General features: G+C 41.9%; 2 protein-coding genes across 5 annotated transcripts in view; both read left to right on the plus strand.

Moving 5' to 3' along the window:
• The window catches only part of ATP6V0A2 (ATPase H+ transporting V0 subunit a2), a 40,638-nt gene extending 35,687 nt beyond the window's left edge, over nucleotides 1-4,951 (plus strand). For both annotated transcript variants that reach the window (XM_061603443.1, XM_061603444.1), the window contains exon 20: nucleotides 3,680-4,951. In XM_061603443.1, the coding sequence (XP_061459427.1) occupies nucleotides 3,680-3,779 (100 nt within the window). In that variant the 3' untranslated portion in view covers nucleotides 3,780-4,951. The remainder of the gene's footprint in view (nucleotides 1-3,679) is intronic.
• Nucleotides 4,952-7,564: 2,613 nt separating this feature from the next.
• DNAH10 (dynein axonemal heavy chain 10) overlaps nucleotides 7,565-18,987 on the plus strand; it is a 206,647-nt gene continuing 195,224 nt past the window's right edge. The window contains exons 1-6 of one of the 3 annotated variants that reach the window (XM_061602405.1): nucleotides 7,565-7,975; nucleotides 9,187-9,273; nucleotides 10,990-11,132; nucleotides 12,777-12,885; nucleotides 14,858-14,973; nucleotides 16,055-16,271. In XM_061602405.1, coding sequence (XP_061458389.1) covers nucleotides 7,756-7,975; nucleotides 9,187-9,273; nucleotides 10,990-11,132; nucleotides 12,777-12,885; nucleotides 14,858-14,973; nucleotides 16,055-16,271 — 892 coding nt within the window. In that variant the 5' untranslated portion in view covers nucleotides 7,565-7,755. Of the gene's footprint in view, nucleotides 7,976-9,186; nucleotides 9,274-9,544; nucleotides 9,671-10,989; nucleotides 11,133-12,776; nucleotides 12,886-14,857; nucleotides 14,974-16,054; nucleotides 16,272-18,987 lie in introns of those variants that run through there. The other 2 variants (XM_061602408.1, XM_061602407.1) reach the window with 2 other exon arrangements.

The following is an 18,987-nucleotide window of genomic DNA, read 5'->3' on the forward strand; positions in this document are numbered from 1 at the left end:
AGAAAAGGGGGTCTTTTCTGTGTGGCATACATTGACTTGAAAGCAGTATTCGATTCAATACCAAGATCAAGATTGTGGGCGAAATTATACCATCTAGGAGTAGATAGACGTCTATTAACGTTGATGCAGGGACTATATAAAAATACTAAACTGAAAGTTAGATGTAACATGCAGGGTCATTTAACTAATTCGATCACAACGTTAAAAGGCGTAAGACAAGGATGTATTCTATCACCCCTTCTCTTTAATTTGTATATTAATGATGTTATTAAAAAATTAGACGCGTACGCAATGCATTCCCCAATGCTAGCTAATGCCCCAAGAAATGCCCTTTTATATGCCGATGATCTGACCTTATTATCAAAGACTCCAATAGGGCTAAAGAAATTATTAAGAGGTATAGCCCAGTATTGCCAGTCAGAACGTCTGGACATAAACTACCAAAAAACTAAGGAAATGCTGTTTAGCAATAAAAGAACAAAATACCAATGGATACTAAATGGGAGATCAATTGACCAAGTGAATTCATTCAAATATTTGGGATTCACTTTCCAATCATCAGGTAGCCATAGCTATCGCATAAAATCAGTTACAATAAATGCAAAGAAAACATCTAAAGCATTGTTAAAGTTTTATTATACTAATGGAGGCCAATTGATTATTCCTGCCATTAAAGTATTCCAAGCTAAAATAATCCCTCAGCTTATTTACGGCATGCAAGCAACAACAAGAGATAAATTCCCAGAGTTAGAAGTAGTGCAGACTTCCTTCATACGATCTATTCTGGCACTACCTTCATGTGTCCCGAACAGTGTAATAAGATTAGAAATGGGGGTTCAGTCCATAGAATCAATAATTTGGTCATTGAAGATCAATTATTGGATAAAATTAACCCTGGAACCTCAAGGACTAGCTCCTCATATACTAACAGATAATTTCAACTCTACTTGGAACTCTGCTATCGTTAACAAAATCCAATATCTCGGCTTCTCAAAGCAAACTTTAACACAGATGGGTAGTGAGACTGCTAGGATAAATATTAAACAACGGATTAGAGATGTTGATTACCAAATCCATTTAGAACAGGCAAGGAAATACAGACACAATGCTAAGTATTTTATCCCCATGCCCTATTTAAATAATTTAAACATACCAAAATATAGAAAAGCATTTATTTGGCTAAGAATGAATGTTCTTCCATCAAAGGTATTAGAGGGACGTTACAATAAGATTCCGTATGGAGAACGCCTATGCCCATGTGGAAAAGGGGAAGTCGAAACTAACATCCATGTTCTGCTACACTGCCCTATTTATGAACATCTGCGATTGCTTTTAATAGTACCTCTTTTAAATTATCAAAAATCAAACTCAGAACACCTACAGGTAAATTACCTATTATCAGATTATAAGGAAGAAATTACTGTGGAAGTAGCAAAATTTGCAGTAGCAGCAATCTCAGTAAGAAGTACATTTGTTCAGAGCTTGTAACAATTTTTTTTTTTTAACATTGGAGTGACATTTAAACAAATATTCTTGGATCTGTAAATTAATATGGTTAATGTATGATATCGTGTATGGATCAATGGATCGTTACTTACTTACTAAAATCAATCGTACGGTGACATTGGTTTTATGCAGGGAAATGTGTGCAAGAAACATACAAAACTGAAACATGTTGCTTGCATAAGTATTCAACCCCTGTGCTGTGGAAACTCCCAATTTACATAGATCAAATAAACTGCCCTAGTGAGGACACAATATCTTTACCATTGGCCTCCACCTGTGAACCATTAAAGTTGCTGTCACATTGCCAGGATAAAAATCTCACTGTTGAAGGATCATTGGTCAGGCTGTGGATCTGAAGGAAAATGAAGACCAAAGAGCATTCTACAGAAGTGAGAGATAATGTAATACAAATGCATAGATTAGGGAAAGGATACAAACTAATATCCAAGTGTTTGGATATCCCAGTGAGCACAGTTGGATCAATAATCAGGAAGTGGAAGCTGCATCACACCACCCAGGCACTGCCAAGAAAAGGCCGTCCCTCAAAACTAAGCGCTCGAACAAGAAGGAGACTTGTGAGAGAAGTCACAGAAAGAGGCCAACAATCACTTGGAAGGAGCTACAGAGTTCAGTGGCTGGGAGAGGAGTAATGGTGCCCCAGTCAACCACATCAAGGGGTCTGCATAACACTGGCCTGTATGGGAGGGTGGCAAGAAAGAAGCTGTTACTCAAAAAGTACCATTGGAAAGCATGTCTGGAGTTTGCCAGAAAGCAGGAGAGTGCCCCAGCTGTGGTGTGGGAAAAGGTTTTGTGGTCAGATGAGACCAAGATAGAGCTTTTTGGCCAAAACTCAAAGGGCTGTGTGTGGTGCAAACCTAATACTGCCCATGCCTCAAGACACACCATGCCTACAGTGAAGTATGGTGGTGGCAGCATCATGCTGTGGGGATGCTTCTCATCAGCAGGGACTGGGCATCTTGTTAAAATTGGAAGGAAGAATGGATGGAGCAAAATACAGGGAAATACTGCAAGAGAACCTGCTTCAGTCCACTAAAAAACTGAAGCTTGGGAGGAAATTCACTTTTCACCAGGACAATGATCCCAAGCACAAGGCCAAAGCAACATTGGAGTGGCTCAAGAACAAAAAGATGAATGTCCTACAGTGGCCCAGTCAAAGTCCTGATCTCAAACCCATTGCGAATCTGTGGCACTCTTTGAAAATTGTGGTCCACAAGTGACGTGCAACCAGGTGAACGACCTGGAGCAAATCTGCCAAGAAAATGGGCCAAAATCCCTTCGACGCTGTGTGCAAAGCTGGTACATGCGTACCCCAAAAGACTCAAAGCTGTTACTGTAACAAAAGGTGGCTCTACCAAATATTAATGGGGGGGGGTTGAATATTTATTGGTCGGGGGTCTGATTACTTTTGCACAGCACTGTATTTATAAAAATATTTGTATGCCGCTATTTCATTAAAAACATCAAAGTGGTTTACAATATGTTTTAAACCACCACCACCATAGGATTAAAAAAAAAAACACATTTAAAATATAATTAAAACAAAGGGCAATTGTTGCAAAAAAAAAAAAAAGCATGTTCTTAATTGCCTGCATAAGCCTGGCAGAACAGAAAGTTTTTCAGCAGGCGCTTAAAAGTTAAAACTGAAGGCGCCTGCTGAATCTCTGTTGGCAGAGCATTCCAGAAAACTGGGCCAATGACACTGGAAGATTTTGTGTCAATGTTAAATGAGCCTCACCAACTTGGGGGATGGTCAAAGCCACTCCTGCAGATGATCTCAGTGATCGTGCTGGGATATAAGGGTTCAGGCGGTTTTTAAGATACCCTGTACCGAAGTTATTTAGGGCTTTGTAAATTAATACAAGAACCTTGAACCTGGCTCAGTAGCAGATGGGCAGCCAGTGCAGAAGTTTTAAAAATGGAGTCACATGTGGTTGGCCAAACGCTCCCATCAGCAATCTGGCCACCACAGTTTGCACCAGCTGGAGCTTCCGAACCAAGACCTAGGACAGCTCCACATAGAGCACATTACTCAGTTTGAAATTTTTATTGCCAAATCAGTTATGATCTAAATCTTATGCACATCTGGATAGCAATTTTGAAAGGCTTCTGTGATTGTCTTTATCTTAATGTAGTGCTGTTTTTCTTATTACAGGGTAGAATTTCAGAACAAGTTCTATGCAGGTGAAGGATACAAGTTTGCACCTTTCTCCTTTCAAGACATTTCTTTACACTGTAATAGATACATTGCATAGTTTGGCTGCAATAGTCAGTATGTCTCTGGAGTTGTTTGAAAATAATCATGTACCTAAATATGTCATTCTTGTACAGCTCATTGTAGAAAAGAATATCTCTGATTGCCTTATAACGCAGCCAAATAAATTTGTATTATATAACCTTGGACTTTGCAAACATGGGACTATATAAATTAACTTTAAAACTTATTCTAAACAGCTCATTTCTGCTTTTAAAAATGCTGTATTTTAAAGAGCTGTTTATTTTCTTTCATAAATCTGTGCAGTGCAGTCTTATGCACACTTATTTGGAGCCCCACTGAACTTCTGAGTAAACATACTGAAGATTGCATTGCTGAATCTCACTTGTCATTACCACCTTCATGAACATTCACAGCTAAAGAAAATCTGGCAGCATTTGGCAATTAAGTTTCCTACGTTTCAGTATTTATAGTAAACTGTTTAGCTTTCTACAATCTAAAATATGGACTAAGATATTGTTTAGAAACTTTTTGCCTCTGGTTTGAACAAGAGCTGTGCTAATTTTTGCCAGTACACATCCTAAATTTTGAACAGGAGGAGGAGGATGGAAAAGCCATGCCAGATTTTGGATTCATTGAAAAACTTTGAAGCACTTGGTCCTGATTGTTTTTAGGAACTTGAGCAAGATACAGGGGCACTCCCACAAAACAAAGACTGTCTTCTAAGATTGGTACCTGAAATTATTTTGCAAGGTGTTTAATATTCTAACTGAGCTCCTGCTGGAATTTAAGCTTCATTTCCTTAACTGAAAATGTTTCCTTGAAATTAAATATATGCTTACATATTTTTTTTCAGTATTACAGTCTGGCTGTTCTATCATTGTTTGCTCAGTGTTGAGTGGCAAACGACCTGAGTTAGTCCAAGTTGCCTTACATACTCCTTTTACACTCATCATGCCACTCCTGGGAATTAATACTTGCAAAATCAGGTTTTAGTTTAATTTTGTTTTTGACACAGCAGCCAGTTTGGTATTCAATGAAACTTGTTTATGCTCTGTGAAAATAACTTCCCTTTAATTTTTTTTTTAATATTCAGAATGAAAATGGAGGTATTTTACCTGAATGAATTTTATGTGCCAACAGAATAAATCAAATCTTGTTCCTTTCATAATCATCTTAAATAAAAGTTAAATTGCTCATTTTGAGAACAAACATACGTGTTTAATTGTAGCTTAAAGTGAACTTTTTATGATGCTGTAAATCTCTGGAAAACCAAGGTGTGGAGGGAAATGGAGAGGGAGGAGGGTTGTAGGTGAGATCTGAATCCTAAAAGAAGTCTGAAAGGGGAGAAAAGGCTGGATAAGAGGAGAGCTATGATAGGGGAGGGTAGCAGAATGAGAGTGGGCCATCTAACACACACAACGGAGTGACTCAGATTGGATACAAAAGTAAATTATATTTGTGCGTATTCTTTGGATTAATGGAGTCTGGAACCCGTCCCTGGTGAAACACTGACTCATGTTGGTTAAATTCTGCTTTTCACCCGTAATAATCTATTGATGGAATGGGAAAAAACCCTGCCCTTTAGCAGTCTTGGGCTACTCTGATTGCTAATGGAGAATGGTGAGGGTTTTAATCAGTGGAAAACTTGTGTATGTGTAGAATGGAGATAAATTGGTAAACCAATAGTGATCTGGAGCTAACATTAAGGAATGCAGAGAGGGGAAGAGAAGCGGGATAGTAGGGTTTAATTTGGAGAAAGATGGAAACACAAAACTCATTCTTGAATGCAAGGGTATACAGTCTGCTCTGATGCATGAAGATATTCAGAGTGCTTTATGCTTTACATTAGGAGGTCCAAAGGGTGACCAGAGCTGAATCCCAAAATCTATTACTGGTGTAATATGTGAAATAGAGTGTGCCTCTAGCCATGAACAGAATGATTTTCTGCCCCTTCTGCAGTAACCAAAGGCAAAGAGACAAGGCTACTATACAGTTCCTAGTGGAGTAGGAGGCATATAAGATGGAGAATAGGGCTGTCAAGGGCTACTTTCGTCATGACACTTCCAGTATCAGAGGCAGCATGCCTCTGAATATCAGTTGCTGGGAAATGTGAGTAGCAGAGTGTGCTACTGTGCTTAGCTCCTGTCTGGTTTTGTCACAGGAATTTTAGTTTGCTACTGTGGGAGAAGCATGCTGTGCTGGGTTGGCCTTTAGTCTGATCCAAAAGGGCTTTTACAATCTTAATTTAAGAGCAGCCCTACAGGATCAGACCAGAAGTCCATGGTGGTTAGCCAGATGCTTCCAGGATGGCAACAGTCCACTACTTCTGTTGCTTCTGTGCAACCTATTGGGTGGTAGACTGTATCTGAACATGGAGGTTCTGTTAGCCACTATGACTAATTGCCATTGCTAAGCTTATCTGCTTCCATCTATTTTTCTAATACCCCTTTAAAGTCATCCAAGCCAGTGGGAATGTGTTGTGTGAAGGAATATTTCAATTTATGGTTTAGGAGGTGCATTGTCTTGGGCTCCCCACGAATCTGTGGTTGTCATTGCTCTCCTTTTAAATCTATCCTTTATCCAAGCAGCTGAGGGGCAGCACACATGAGCATTCATTTACCCTCACAACAACCCCATGGGATAGGTTAGGCAGAGAGTTGGTGACTGCTGGCCAAGGTCACTCAGTGAGCTTCATGCCCAAGTGAGGATCTGAGTCCAGGATTCCCAGGTTCAAGGATGGGTATGTCAGGGATATCAATTACACCACACTGGCTCTCCAGGGTTAGCTGTAAAGCAGAGGTGGAGAGCCTCTGGCCCTTGGAATTTACCCAAGTTCACACCCCATGTTTTTGAGTGGCTGGGATACATCCTTGAATTATGATGTCTCTTGCTTGCCTGGGTAGAGGATACAGAGAGGTGTGCTCTGGCCATTGGCATGTGGCCCTTGGAAAGTTGCCCAGAATGGAATATGGCCCTTGGGCTGAAAACGGTTCCCCACCCCTGCTGTAAAGGATTCCAGCATAGAGATAGGTGTGACTGCCAGGCCGCCTCAAGTTCCATCACTCCTTCCTTTTTCCCAGTGTTTAATTACCTTTTTTAGAATAAAAAGACACTTCATTTTACCACCTACTCTTCTAACAGATGGGATGGGGAGCCTGTATTAGGCTGTAAACACACTACTTCCTGAGCGCAAAGCACTTCCATTGGCCACACCTGGAGGGGGAATGGGCTGATCTGCCAATCAGTTACAAAATCTCTTTGAAGTTGAATTTTTAAAAAATGCACTGGAGCTGCTCCCACCAGGTTTTACAGTAAAAAGGGGCAGGGTTTGACTAGCTTCGTTGAGGTGGAGACACACTGGAACTCGCATTTCTGTGGGTTCCAGTGCGTCTCCACCTCTCCTCAAAATGGGGGGCACACAAAGCCAGTCAAACCCTAGCCCTTTTTACTGTAAAACCTGGTGGGAGCAGCTCCAGGGCGTTTTCGTTTTTTTAATTCAGCTTCAAAGAGGTTTCGCAACTGATGGTCAGATCAGCCTGCCTGTTCCCCTTCCAGGTGTGGCCAGTGGACAAGCTTTGATCTGGCGATTAGGGGGTTTACCGCCCGAGTGTGTTTCTCTACCCCTTCAGCGTGTGTCTACAAAATTCCCTTCAGCCCCAGGCGGCGAATAGCCTACTGTCAGGGATAATACGCGCTGTAGTCCAACAAATACGTGGCGGGCACTTGGCCTAACCTTCAGCTGGAGGTTGACAAGTTCCCCGCCGCTACATTTGAAAAATAAAACCTGTGTCTTTGCAGAAGCTAAATCCTCCTTGAAGGGAGGGTCTTCGCCACTTCTTTTCCCTTGACTTTCCTCACGTGCTCCCAGGCCCGCTCCTTCCCCTCCGCCCGTCTCGCGCCGTTGCTATGGCGACAGGCGAGCGTCGGTTGGCCGACTAGGCCGCGTCCTGAGTCGCTCGTCGCCTCCACCGCCGGGAGAGCGCTTGAGGGAACCGCCTCTCCGCGGTCGAGCCATGGACGACGTACGGGTGCAGTGGGTGGGCGACCGGCTGCAGTGCGCCCTGAGCATCAAGGAGCCGGTGCCCTTCGAGGAGCTGCTCAACCGCAATGACGGCGAGGAGGCCGAGACCCTCCTGCATTTCCTCAACCTGAGCTCCAGCGCCGAAGAAGGAGAGCCCGCTGCCCTCTTTTTCCGCCAGGAGATTCGCCTCGACGAGATTGACGTTGAAATCGGTGCGCGGCGTCCACAGAGCCCACCCTTTGAACACGGGAGAGAGAAGTGCTCCTGAGCGCGTGCAGAGTCCCCCCCCCCGTTTCTTAGCAGCCACAGCCTCTTCCCGTTTCCTCCGTTTTGAACACCAGCAAGGATAGAGCGTCTCCTCGACCAACCATCATCCCTGAATAACGCAGGGATAGGCAACGTGTCGCCTTCCAGATTTTTTTAAAACTACAACTCCCATCATCCCTGACCCTTGGCCATGATGGAGGGGGCTGATGGAAATTGTAGTTCACAACGTCTGTAGGGCATCACGCTGGCTATTTCTTGAATAAGGATAGCCTTGTACTCCCCCCCCCTCTATAGAACGTAGGAGAAGCTGCCTTATGCAAAGTCAGACCATTGGCCCTTCTCGCTCAGTACTGCCGACACTGACCGGCAGCAGTTCTCCATGGTTTCACATGGAGGTCTTTCGCAGCCACACCTGGGGATTGTGCCTGGCACCCTTTCTATGCAAAGTATATGCTGTACAACTGAGCAATGGGCTTTCCTTTGTCCCCAAACTTGTGGTGGAATGATAAAAAGAGAGTGCCTCTGAGCATTTGCTGAGTACCTTAACTCTCCATACACTTGGTGACCAATAGCCTTGTGCCATCGCTATCCTTTCATAATCCCGAACACTTGCCTTGACTAATATGTAGAGAAAAGACAGAGTGACTCTAGTCTGAGCATATACTGAGTGCCTTAACCCAATCACTGAGTAACCACAGCCTCTTTCCTCTGTCCCTAACATCTGTCTTGACTATGTCAAGGAGTTATAGTGAATAAAATCCCTCTGTATGCCTCGCAGAGTGCTTTCCCACCACCCCACTGAGTAAGCACAGTCTTGAACCCTTCCCCCTTCATATTCTGCACCTACTTGAAAGTACCCAACTTTGTATTAATACACATATTCTAGGGCTGAACCTGGCTTTATAAACAAGCTCCAGGTTTAAGCCCTGGCTTTAATTACATCCTCTTTTTTCGTTCTGAACCTGTTCACTTCAAAGGAGATGCCTTCACAGAGCCACTCCTTACTTGGATGTCAGCAAAGAAACCTCCTCACAGAGGAGCTTCCTGTGTGCATTCAAAGCCCAATACAAAGTTTTGGACTGAAGTAATAAATCCAGTTTGTTTTATTGTAACATCTGATCTGTTTAATATTTTTCTGTAATATATTCCAAAACAGATGTACCATTTGAAGAAGGTACTGAAGATGAAGACAATCGTTCAGAGAAGATGGTTACAGCCTCTTCCAGTTCAATGGTAGAAACAAGTACGTAAGGGGGAAAATTTAGACAAAACCTGGCTAACATATAGAGATCCACATACAGAAAGAATTCGGGTCAAACTAGGGCTGTGAACACACTAGTCACCTACAGCAAAGCCACACCTGAAGGGAGAACAGCTAATAATCTATCGATCAGTTGTGAAATCAAGCTGATCCCACCAGGTTTTAGAGTAAAAAGGGGTGGGGTTTTCAAAAGAGAGAGGTGGAGATGCACTAGAACCAGCAGAACAGGGAGTGTGTTTCTACCCTAGAACCTGGAAAACTGTGATAAGGATCACAGTTTGTTTTATTTTATTTTTATGGAGGGGCAGAATTGCAGCCTCAGCACCTTGCTTTGAAGATCAGGTGAGTAGTGGTACTTCGGAAGACTGTATTTATCCAGGTAAGTGAATGTGGGATAGTAAACTGGTTCTAATTCTGTATAGGTACATTGGGCTTAAGTCCTCTTGCTGGACTGTAACTCCCATCATCGTGACTGTTGGAAGACCTGAGGACTGGAAGAAAGGCTTCTAACATATTTGCTTCCCCAGTGCTTCCTGTATCTGTCACCAGAGTCAGGGTCTGTGAGAGACAGCAGCAGTTGCTTAGTGAGGAAGTCCTGGTCTATGAGAAATTAACATCTGGCTGCTTCAACAGTCAGTTTTAGGCCAGGAGATTCACCTGTAAAGTGGCACTTTTTGGAACATTGGTGAACTAATATATATATCAGGTGTGAGGAATCTTGAGACCAAGGACCAAATGCAGCTCTCCAAGTCTTTACATCTGGCCCTTGGGCCTCTCCCTAGCCTAGACTATACCCCTCACTGGTTGTGGTTCATACGATGAGTGTTGTTGTCTGACTGGAATGTTTTTGAACAGTGAAAATAACTCTTACTTGTCTGGATGGAGGATGGAGAGGGATGTGTGAGTGTATGTAGAAACTAGCCTGCTGTAACCGTACAAAGGAAATTTTTGCATTTTTGTTCCTTCCACTTTTGCTTCTCGCCCAGCCCACCACTGGCATGTGGCCTTCAGAAGGTTGCCCAGAAGAAAATGCAGCCCTTGGGCTGAAAAAGGTTCTCTACTCCTGATACACAGCTTTGTACTTAAGTAACTATTGTTCCATTATCTGTTTTATTGTGTTTTAAATATAGTGTAAGCCATTTCAAGAACTTTGGTTGATAGGTGGGGTAAAAACGCTCCAGAATGAATGAATGAATAAATAAATATTAGCCATGCTAGCTGAGGCTGATGGGAGTTAGTCTGGCAACACCTGATTGGCCACTCCTGCAGTACAGCATAAAAGTGGTAGCCTTCCAGTTTATTTTTTGTTACAGTGTAGCAATGTCACAATGTATATTTCGCCTTTCAAGATACAAATTATAGTATTCTAAGGCAGCTTCAGTAACATTAAAGTATTTTTTTAAAGAAAAAAATGCTATAAACAATATCAACATATAAAACTCCTCAGGATCCAAGGCAGTTGATGGAAGACGGTCCTGTGAGGGGAAGGGATAGTTCAGCTGGAGCAAGTTCTGAGGTGGTCTTTGCCTCCCTCCCTCCCTCTCTTGAATTCCCAGTATCCGTTTTTCAAAGGTATACTGCCTCTGCACAAAGGGGATCTATTAGGTGTGCTTGGATCCACTTGGGGCAGCCCTCTCCCATAATTCAGGTGCATTTGTTGCAATTGTGATTGGCATTGATTCCTTTTCTTTTTTTAAGAGAAAGATCGGAAAAGCAAAATGTCTCTGACTGAAGGTGGGGAAAAGTTTCCGACTGAGCACTCTTCTGCAGTCTCCCTCGGAGGCATGGCTGAAATAGAGCGTCAGCTGGGCATGGAAAGTACAGGAGTTAGGATGTATAAAGTAAGTTTGTTTCTCTTCAGCACTGACTTTCAGCACTCCAAAAACATGGACTTCCTGTTGAAAAGTCAAAGCAAGCCAGTCTAGTCAATATATCAGCAAGCCTTTTGCAGAATTAAAGATAATGGGTTGTATCCAAGTTATACTCAAAGCAGACCCATTGAAATTAATGAATCAAAGTTAGTCATGTCCATTATTTTCAGTGGGTCTAGCCCGATTAGGGCTAACATTGGACACATACAGCTCACAGAACCAAACAGAGTACATTTCGATATGAATTGTATGGTGTGACCACACATGGAATACTATGTAGAGGTGAAAAGCCAAGAACAATAATTTCCTCCCCATCTCTCGCTTGGGACAGTAGAAATACCCCCTCTCCATCTCTCACTTAGGGAGATTAAGTCCTTCATACCGACAGACTCTCACCCTGTGCGGGTTCAGGCACAGCAACTAATAAATCTGACACTCCCAACCTCACAGGGAACATCACTATCAATCAAATAAAAATCCTGAATCTCCCTTAGGCTTCCCATAGGCATCTGGTTGACCACTGCAAGAATAGGATGCTGGACTAGATGGGCCTTTGGTCTTCTCCAGCAGGGCTCTTCTTAGGTTCTTATGTGTGCTATCAGGACAGGAGGGCTTCTGTTCAGAGTTCCTGCAAGTCAGCCATGTCCTCTTCCAGAATAGTGTATAAGAAGTTCAGACAGGACATTCTACTCTCCCCACTCTTAAAATTTTATATTTTCTCTCCCAGATGGTAATTAATATTCATTGGCCATTGAGCATGCACTGAGATAAGAAGGGGGGGGTTGCCTCTCTTGTTCTGTGTGGAAGCCAATCACGCACATAGGCAGGTAGACAAAATACTATAGTGTATCCTTGCCTCAGGGCTTGAGGGGAGCTCTGCTCCACCTTTGTTTTTATGGCTGTCCTTTCTTCCAACTATCCCATGCATTCCCATGCTGGTCTGTTAGGCAGCCTGTATCTGTTTGGGGCTTCCAATTGTCCTGCAGCTCCAATTGCCTCATTATCATTCCTCGGGGCAGTAATAACAACAGCTTTCAGCTGTATGCAATATGCACTGTACACAGTTTTCAGCAATCCTTTCAGCCATCCTGTAAGGTAGGCTAAGATTAGAATCCCCACAACTGGGACATGGAACAAAATGTGGTGTTTAGTTTCCCAGTTGTGGGGATTTTCTTGTGGTTTCCTTCCTTGCACTATTTCTGGCTCCCCTTTCTCCTTCCATATTTGCTCCCTCCCCCTGAATTCCTCTCTCCTCTTTTGGCACTCATCCTGGCATTTCAACACCCATCTGCCTTTTCTGTTTCTCACCTTGTACTTGCATTTCCTCTCGTGCCACTTCATCCTCCCTGCTGCCATAGCCTGTGAAAGTTTGTTGTCCAAGCCCAGATTGGACTGGTCAGTGGCTGAACATGCAGCTTCCATTAGTCTTGCTTGCATGCCTAACCACTACTGAGACTGTCAAGGCACCAAGATAGCCTGGTTCCAGATGATGGCTGAATTACTGAATGATCCCTGAAAACACTCTCTTTGGGTGCAGACTCTCTTGCACGTGTCATTTTGGAAAGACAACTATGAACAGCTAAACCTGTGCCAATTTGTCCCTTTCCATTTCAGAAAATGGTAAAGAGGGATGTTTACAACCTGTATTATCACATGGCTATGAATGACGTCCCAGAAGACTTTGTGGAGACTGACACTGTGTTTTTTCTCAGAGACACTGCAGGTATATTTCATGGATGACTTAATTGATGGAATGTTTCCACTGAAAGGAAGTTCGGGCTAAGAGTAGACCTGGTTCTTTCCAGATAGGTCCTCAGAGATAACCACTGAGATCTTGATCCACCCTTGAAACCAGCTGACACCCATTGTTTTCAACCTGGGTAGCTCAAGATTTCAACCAATATCTCAAAAGATCTTTCAGAAGAAAGATGGGTGTGACTTTGCATAAAGGTGTGATGTCAACAAGTTCCATATTGCATATGCTGAGTGGTCTGTCCATTTTTCATTTCTCAGTCCCTCCAGCCGTCTTGATAAACAGATGGTTCCTTCAGCATCTCATCTCCCATACAACACATCCATTCCTCTTTCAAACCCCATTCTCTCCTCAGTCTCCTCCAATTCTTATCTAATATAAACTATAATCATAATCAGCAAGAATGAATTCAGACTGCAGTTCAATAAAATGATTTATTTTTATAATTGCAGTATAACTGGTTTATGTGGTACTGTATCACATAAGCAACAAAGACAGATCCCTGCTCCAAAGAGCTTCCAATTTTGAAGCTGAGGGAGGGGCCGGGGTAAGAAGGGAAGGATGTGAGCAAAGGTAGTTAGAGGTATATCTCCTGCTGCTCAGGAGCCCACAGCTGGGAGAAACTTTCATATACTGTATAAGTACAAATCTATATCTGAGTGACTAGAGAGCAGGGATTCTAATGACCTAATTTCAAAAAGAAAAGAAAAAAGGCTTTTTGTTGCTGTTATTAAAGATTTAGGAATCAAGAATCCTTGCTTGTATACAGCTAATTATCAAGCAGTCTAGCATTAGATCCTGATCTACCTTCTGCCCACTCCCACAATAGATGTCACTTGATGGTTTTTTATATTATTTCGAGGGCAGAGAGCCATCACTTCAGAGTATAAAGGCAGGATTCTACCTAGTTAGCCTGTTGATGTATGATTTCTAAATGGTAGTTTGTGAACCATCCATGGGCTGATTATCCATTCCTAGCTGTGTGTCTGCCTAAAGGGCTACGTAAACCAAAGGCTAAAGGGTTTCACTTCAGGGTTGAGGCTCAGTCTAAAAAGTTGGTGCTCCTGCAGCAAAAAATTGAGATAAAGTTGGACCAGCAGGTTCTGAAATGTTTGACATTGAGAGAATGAACAAAAACAAGGATATGTGTGAGCAGGTTTGTTAATGGCCTGCTATGTTTATTTTATTTATTTATTATTTGATTTATATCCCACCCTTCCACCCAGTAAGAGCCCATGTTTATGTGGGAACTAGAAGATTGGGATAGGTACTGAGAAATTAGGCATTGTACACCAAAGATTGTTAAAGTTGTCACTCGTTCTTTGTATAAGAAATATTTAGGGAACCAGCATACTTAGGAACCAGCGTAATTGAAAGGCGTAGCTACACATTACTCAATTACATTGCTTGTAGTCACATGGCCACTTTTTCTTTATTTAGTTGCAGGTGTGGGGTGCCCCAGGTTTTTTTTATCAGGACTGTACTTTCAGGGGGGAGAGGTTTCACCCTTCTTTTCCCCACCATGATCTCACAGTGCGATTAAGCTTAGAGAAAAAAAGCTCCCATTAACACCAGTAGGAAGGCTACACACTCTCCTAGGCATGTAGATTATCTTTGAGAGCTTTCACAGAAATGTTTAGATAAATAATACATTTTATATTGTTTTAATTTTATATAGAAATATACTTTTAAAAAGGCCTGCCCTTGGGGAGCTAGTACACCAGGTACAAAGATAACCTGCTATCACTCTAATGTGTTAGTTTTTTATGTGCACAATGGAGAGCATTTAAACATGCAGCCCCCCAGCTGTTTTCAGATGTAATAGAGTCCCAGAAGAAATATAGCACATAATTTTCCTGAATGTATAAATCAGCTCTTAATCAAGAGCATTGGGTTAGAATTCTTCCTTAAACTGTTCCTTGCCTTCTTTTTTGCTGCTTAGAGACCATTAGCGAACCTAATGATTTGATTGAAGCAAATGATGTCCTACCAGAAGTGCTAGAATACGGTATACTGAATGGTCATACTCTGGTGATGCTAAAGCAAATTTTTGCACTGGTGAGAGTTTTTGTTTTTAACATTTTATTTCAAAAATAGCTTCTTTTTTTAGAATAAAATACAGAATATATATAGAGAGACAGATACAGACACACACACACACACACACACACACACACACACACACGGAGAGAGAGGGAGAGAAGGGGGGAGAGAGAGATGGAGGGGGGGAGAGGGAGAGGAAGAGAGAGGCGAATCATAAACTTTTATAAATGAATCCCCCTTCTCCAAACAAGGAAAAGACTAGGATGAAATTTTTGAAAAGCAAACTGCCAGTGTTTCAAGGAGGCATGATGTAGTAGTAATGGGAGACATCAATTTCCCCAATATCTGTTGGGAGACATATTCTGTCAAACATGGCCCCTCCAAGAAATTCCTTACTTGTGTTGGAGATAACTTGCTCCTACAGAAAGTGGAGAAAAGGAACTAGAGGATCAGTTACCTTTGACTTGATTCTAACCAATAGAGATGACTTGGTGGACGAAGTGGTAGTTAATGGGAACTCTGGGGGAAAGTGACCACTTTATACTTGCATTCTTGATTTTAAAGGAAGCAAAAGCTGAGAATATCCATATGCGTACCCTGGACTTCAGGAAAGCCAATCTTAATAAACTCAGAACAACGATAAGTAAGGTTCTGTGGCAAGCGACCCTAATGAGAAAAGGAGTCCAAGATGGGTGGGAGTTTCTAAAAAAGGAAATTCTAAAGGCACAATGGCAAACAATTCCAACAAGGGGAAAAGGGGGAAGACAGCAGAAGAAGCCCATGTGCTGCTGTTTCTGTGCATACTCACCTGAGAATAAACCCCCATGAACACTGTGGGACTTCAGATAAGTAGTAGCCCAGTACGAATAGCATTTGGCTATGTGTCCAGTCCCATCTTCCTCCATAGAAAATTGACATATGCTGCTCTGAAATTCCCATTTGGGCCAGCAAAAGCAAAAGGCTAGAGGCAACTAAGGTTGCCAGATGTAGTGGTTTCCTTTCTGTTTTTCTTAATTCTTTGCCTTTACCTGTTACAAGTGAATTGTATTTGAAATGAAATAGATGATGGTCAAAAAAAACATGCTTGTCTTTTCAGGTCTTTCTGCCTGCAATGTGCCATAACCAATATGACACAGATGAGTCCATTCTTTATCCAGAACCCGAAAAGGCAGATGGTGAAGATTCCCAGTCTGCTCTGAAGATGAAAAAGGCACCAGTAGCATTAGATAGTTTTCATGTCCTAAGGAATGAATTCTTAATGAATATGCAGAAATTCCTAAGCCACATTCAGAGAACCATCCAGCAGATAGAAGGCAAGTCTCGGACTGATGTTATACATGCCACTTAAAGCACTTTTGGTTGGTTAGTGTAAATGTATGAAAGACAATGTGTTTGTGTCAGGTTTCAAAATTGGCTGATGGACATGCAAGAAGGTGGATTTTCAGTTGCATTGTAATCTTACTGCATTATTTGTGTCATTTGTGGACAGGTGCATTCTATGTGTCCTCCACACTCTTTTTTCACAGTTGTAATAATTTGGGAATGGCTTTTTAAGTAAATTAATTTCTCCTCCTTATACAGAAGTGTGTGTGTGTGCGTGCAAGTTGACCCTGTGCATAGTCAGCACAAAGTCTCCCAGTTATGTAGCCATTGCCTTCATTTAGGGTCCAGCAAGTCAGCGCAGCCACGTCAGACAGAGATGTAATTTGGGAGGAGTTTTTGTCCGGCACCCCTCTACACACACTCGGGGGGGGGGGATAGTCTTTTCCCCATCTCCTCGCCTTCTGTCTCGTTTCTCAGATGGAGAAGAGGAGTTATTTTGGAGAGAGTAGACAAACACAAGGAGGAGAATTCAAAATATATAAAAATATAAATAAATAAAGATCCTGTGTGTGTAAGAAAGTGAAAACTCTTGTCAATTTCACTCAAATTGATTTCCTTCATGCTTTCTCTGTTTTTGCTTTCTGGAGAAATTTAGAAGGTTCGGGGACAGTCTTGTCAGTATGATCCATAATGCCATGTCTACACTGCTCTGCCTGCTTTCTGGTGCAATGGAGACGCTGAGGGAATGGGGAAATATTTACCATTTGGTCATTTTCTCTGCCTTCATTGTTGCTTGTGCTCTGAAGATAGGAGAGGACACTTTCATTTTTTCTTCAGTTTTTAAACAGTGAGAGTTTTCAGGGGTGTAATGCTTACTGAGGTTTGGTTTCCTTTGGAAGGAGATCACTAATAGATGTCAGGCTGACTGGTCTGTACTTTTCAGGTTCTTCCTTTTTGATATTATCATTTTGCCATCCTCATTGAGTAGCTGTACCACCATTTCGTTTTGCTGTCTTTTACTATGGATATACCTGAAGAAAGTTTTTTGTTGCTTTTAGCATTCCTTGCTAACCTCAGCTCGTTCTCAGCTTTAGCCTTCCTGACGCCATCTCTGCAATTCCATGCTACCTGTCTGTACTCTTCCTTTGTGGCCTGGCGTTCCTTCCACTTCCTGTATGCATCCTTTTTTGTTTTCAGGTCATCTCTAACCTTTTTTAAGGACAGAATATGGAGAAACCGATTGGTTCCCAATAGGAAAGGGTGTGAGACAGGGCTGTATTTTATCACCCTATAATATGTTTAATCTATACGCAGAACATACCATACAGAAAGCGGGATTGGACCACAATGAAGGAGGTGTGAAAATTGGAGGGAGAAATATCAATAATTTAAGATATGCAGATGATACCATACTACTAGCAGAAACCAGTAATGATTTGAAACGAATGCTGATGAAAGTTAGAGGAAAGCTCAAAAGCAGGACTACAGCTGAATGTCAAAAAAACTAAAGTAATAACAACAGAAGGTTTATGTAACTTTAAAGTTGACAATGAGGACATTGAACTTGTCAAGGATTATCAATACATCAGCACGCTCATTAACCAAAATGGAGACAATAGTCAAGAAATCGGAAGAAGGCTAAGACTGGGGAGGACAGCTATGAGAGAACTAGAAAAGGTTCTCAAATGTAAAGATGTATCACTGAACACCAAAGTCAGGATCATTTAGGCCATGGTATTCCCGATCTCTATGTATGGATGTGAAAGTTGGACAGTGAAAAAAGTGGATAAGAGAAAAGTCAACTCATTTTAAATGTGCTGTTGGAGGAGAGCTTTGTGGATACCATGGACTGTGAAAAAGACAAATAATTGGGTGTTAGTACAAATTAAACCAGAACTATCACTAGAAGCTAAAATGATGAAACTGAGGTTATCATACTTTGGACACATAATGAGAAGACATGATTCATTAGAAAATATGATAATGCTGGGAAAAACAGAAGGGAGTAGAAAAAGAGGAAGGCCAAAGAAGAGATGGCTTGATTCCATAAAGGAAGCCACAGACCTGAACTTACAAGATCTGAACAGGGTGGTTCATGATAGATGCTATGTCACAATTGACTTGAAGGCATTTAACAACAACAACAAGCTTTTTGTAAAGGCACATTGGCTTCTTCTGCTTCCTTTAAAATCAAGAACTCAAGGATAACATGGTCACTTTCCCTCAGAGTTCCTGTAACTGCCACTTCATCCACTAAGTCATCTTTATTGGTTAGAATCAAGTCAAGGATAGCTGATCTTCTAGTTCCTTCCTCTTCTTTCCGTAGGAGAAAGTTATCTCCAACACATCAGGAATTTCTTGGAGGGGCCTTGTTTGGCAGAATTTGTCTCCCAACAGATATTGGGGTAATTGAAGTCCCCCATTACTACTGTATCATGCCTCCTTGAAACACTGGCAGTTTGCCTTTTAAAAGTTTCATCCTTGTCTTTTCCTTGATTGGGTGGTCGGTAGTAGACTCCAACCACCATGTTCCTTTTATTCTTTGCCACATTAATTTTAATCCAGATACTCTCGGTGGGGCTATCAAGCACATCTCCCTATATTTTTGTGCAGGGATTTATAGTTTTAACATGTAATGCAACTCGCCTCCCTTTCTATGCCTTCTGTTCTTTTTTTAACAAGTTATTTCTTTGAATTGCTGTATTC

The sequence above is a fragment of the Rhineura floridana genome, chromosome 19, assembly GCF_030035675.1.
Source record: "Rhineura floridana isolate rRhiFlo1 chromosome 19, rRhiFlo1.hap2, whole genome shotgun sequence".
Taxonomy (NCBI): Eukaryota; Metazoa; Chordata; class Lepidosauria; order Squamata; family Rhineuridae; genus Rhineura; species Rhineura floridana.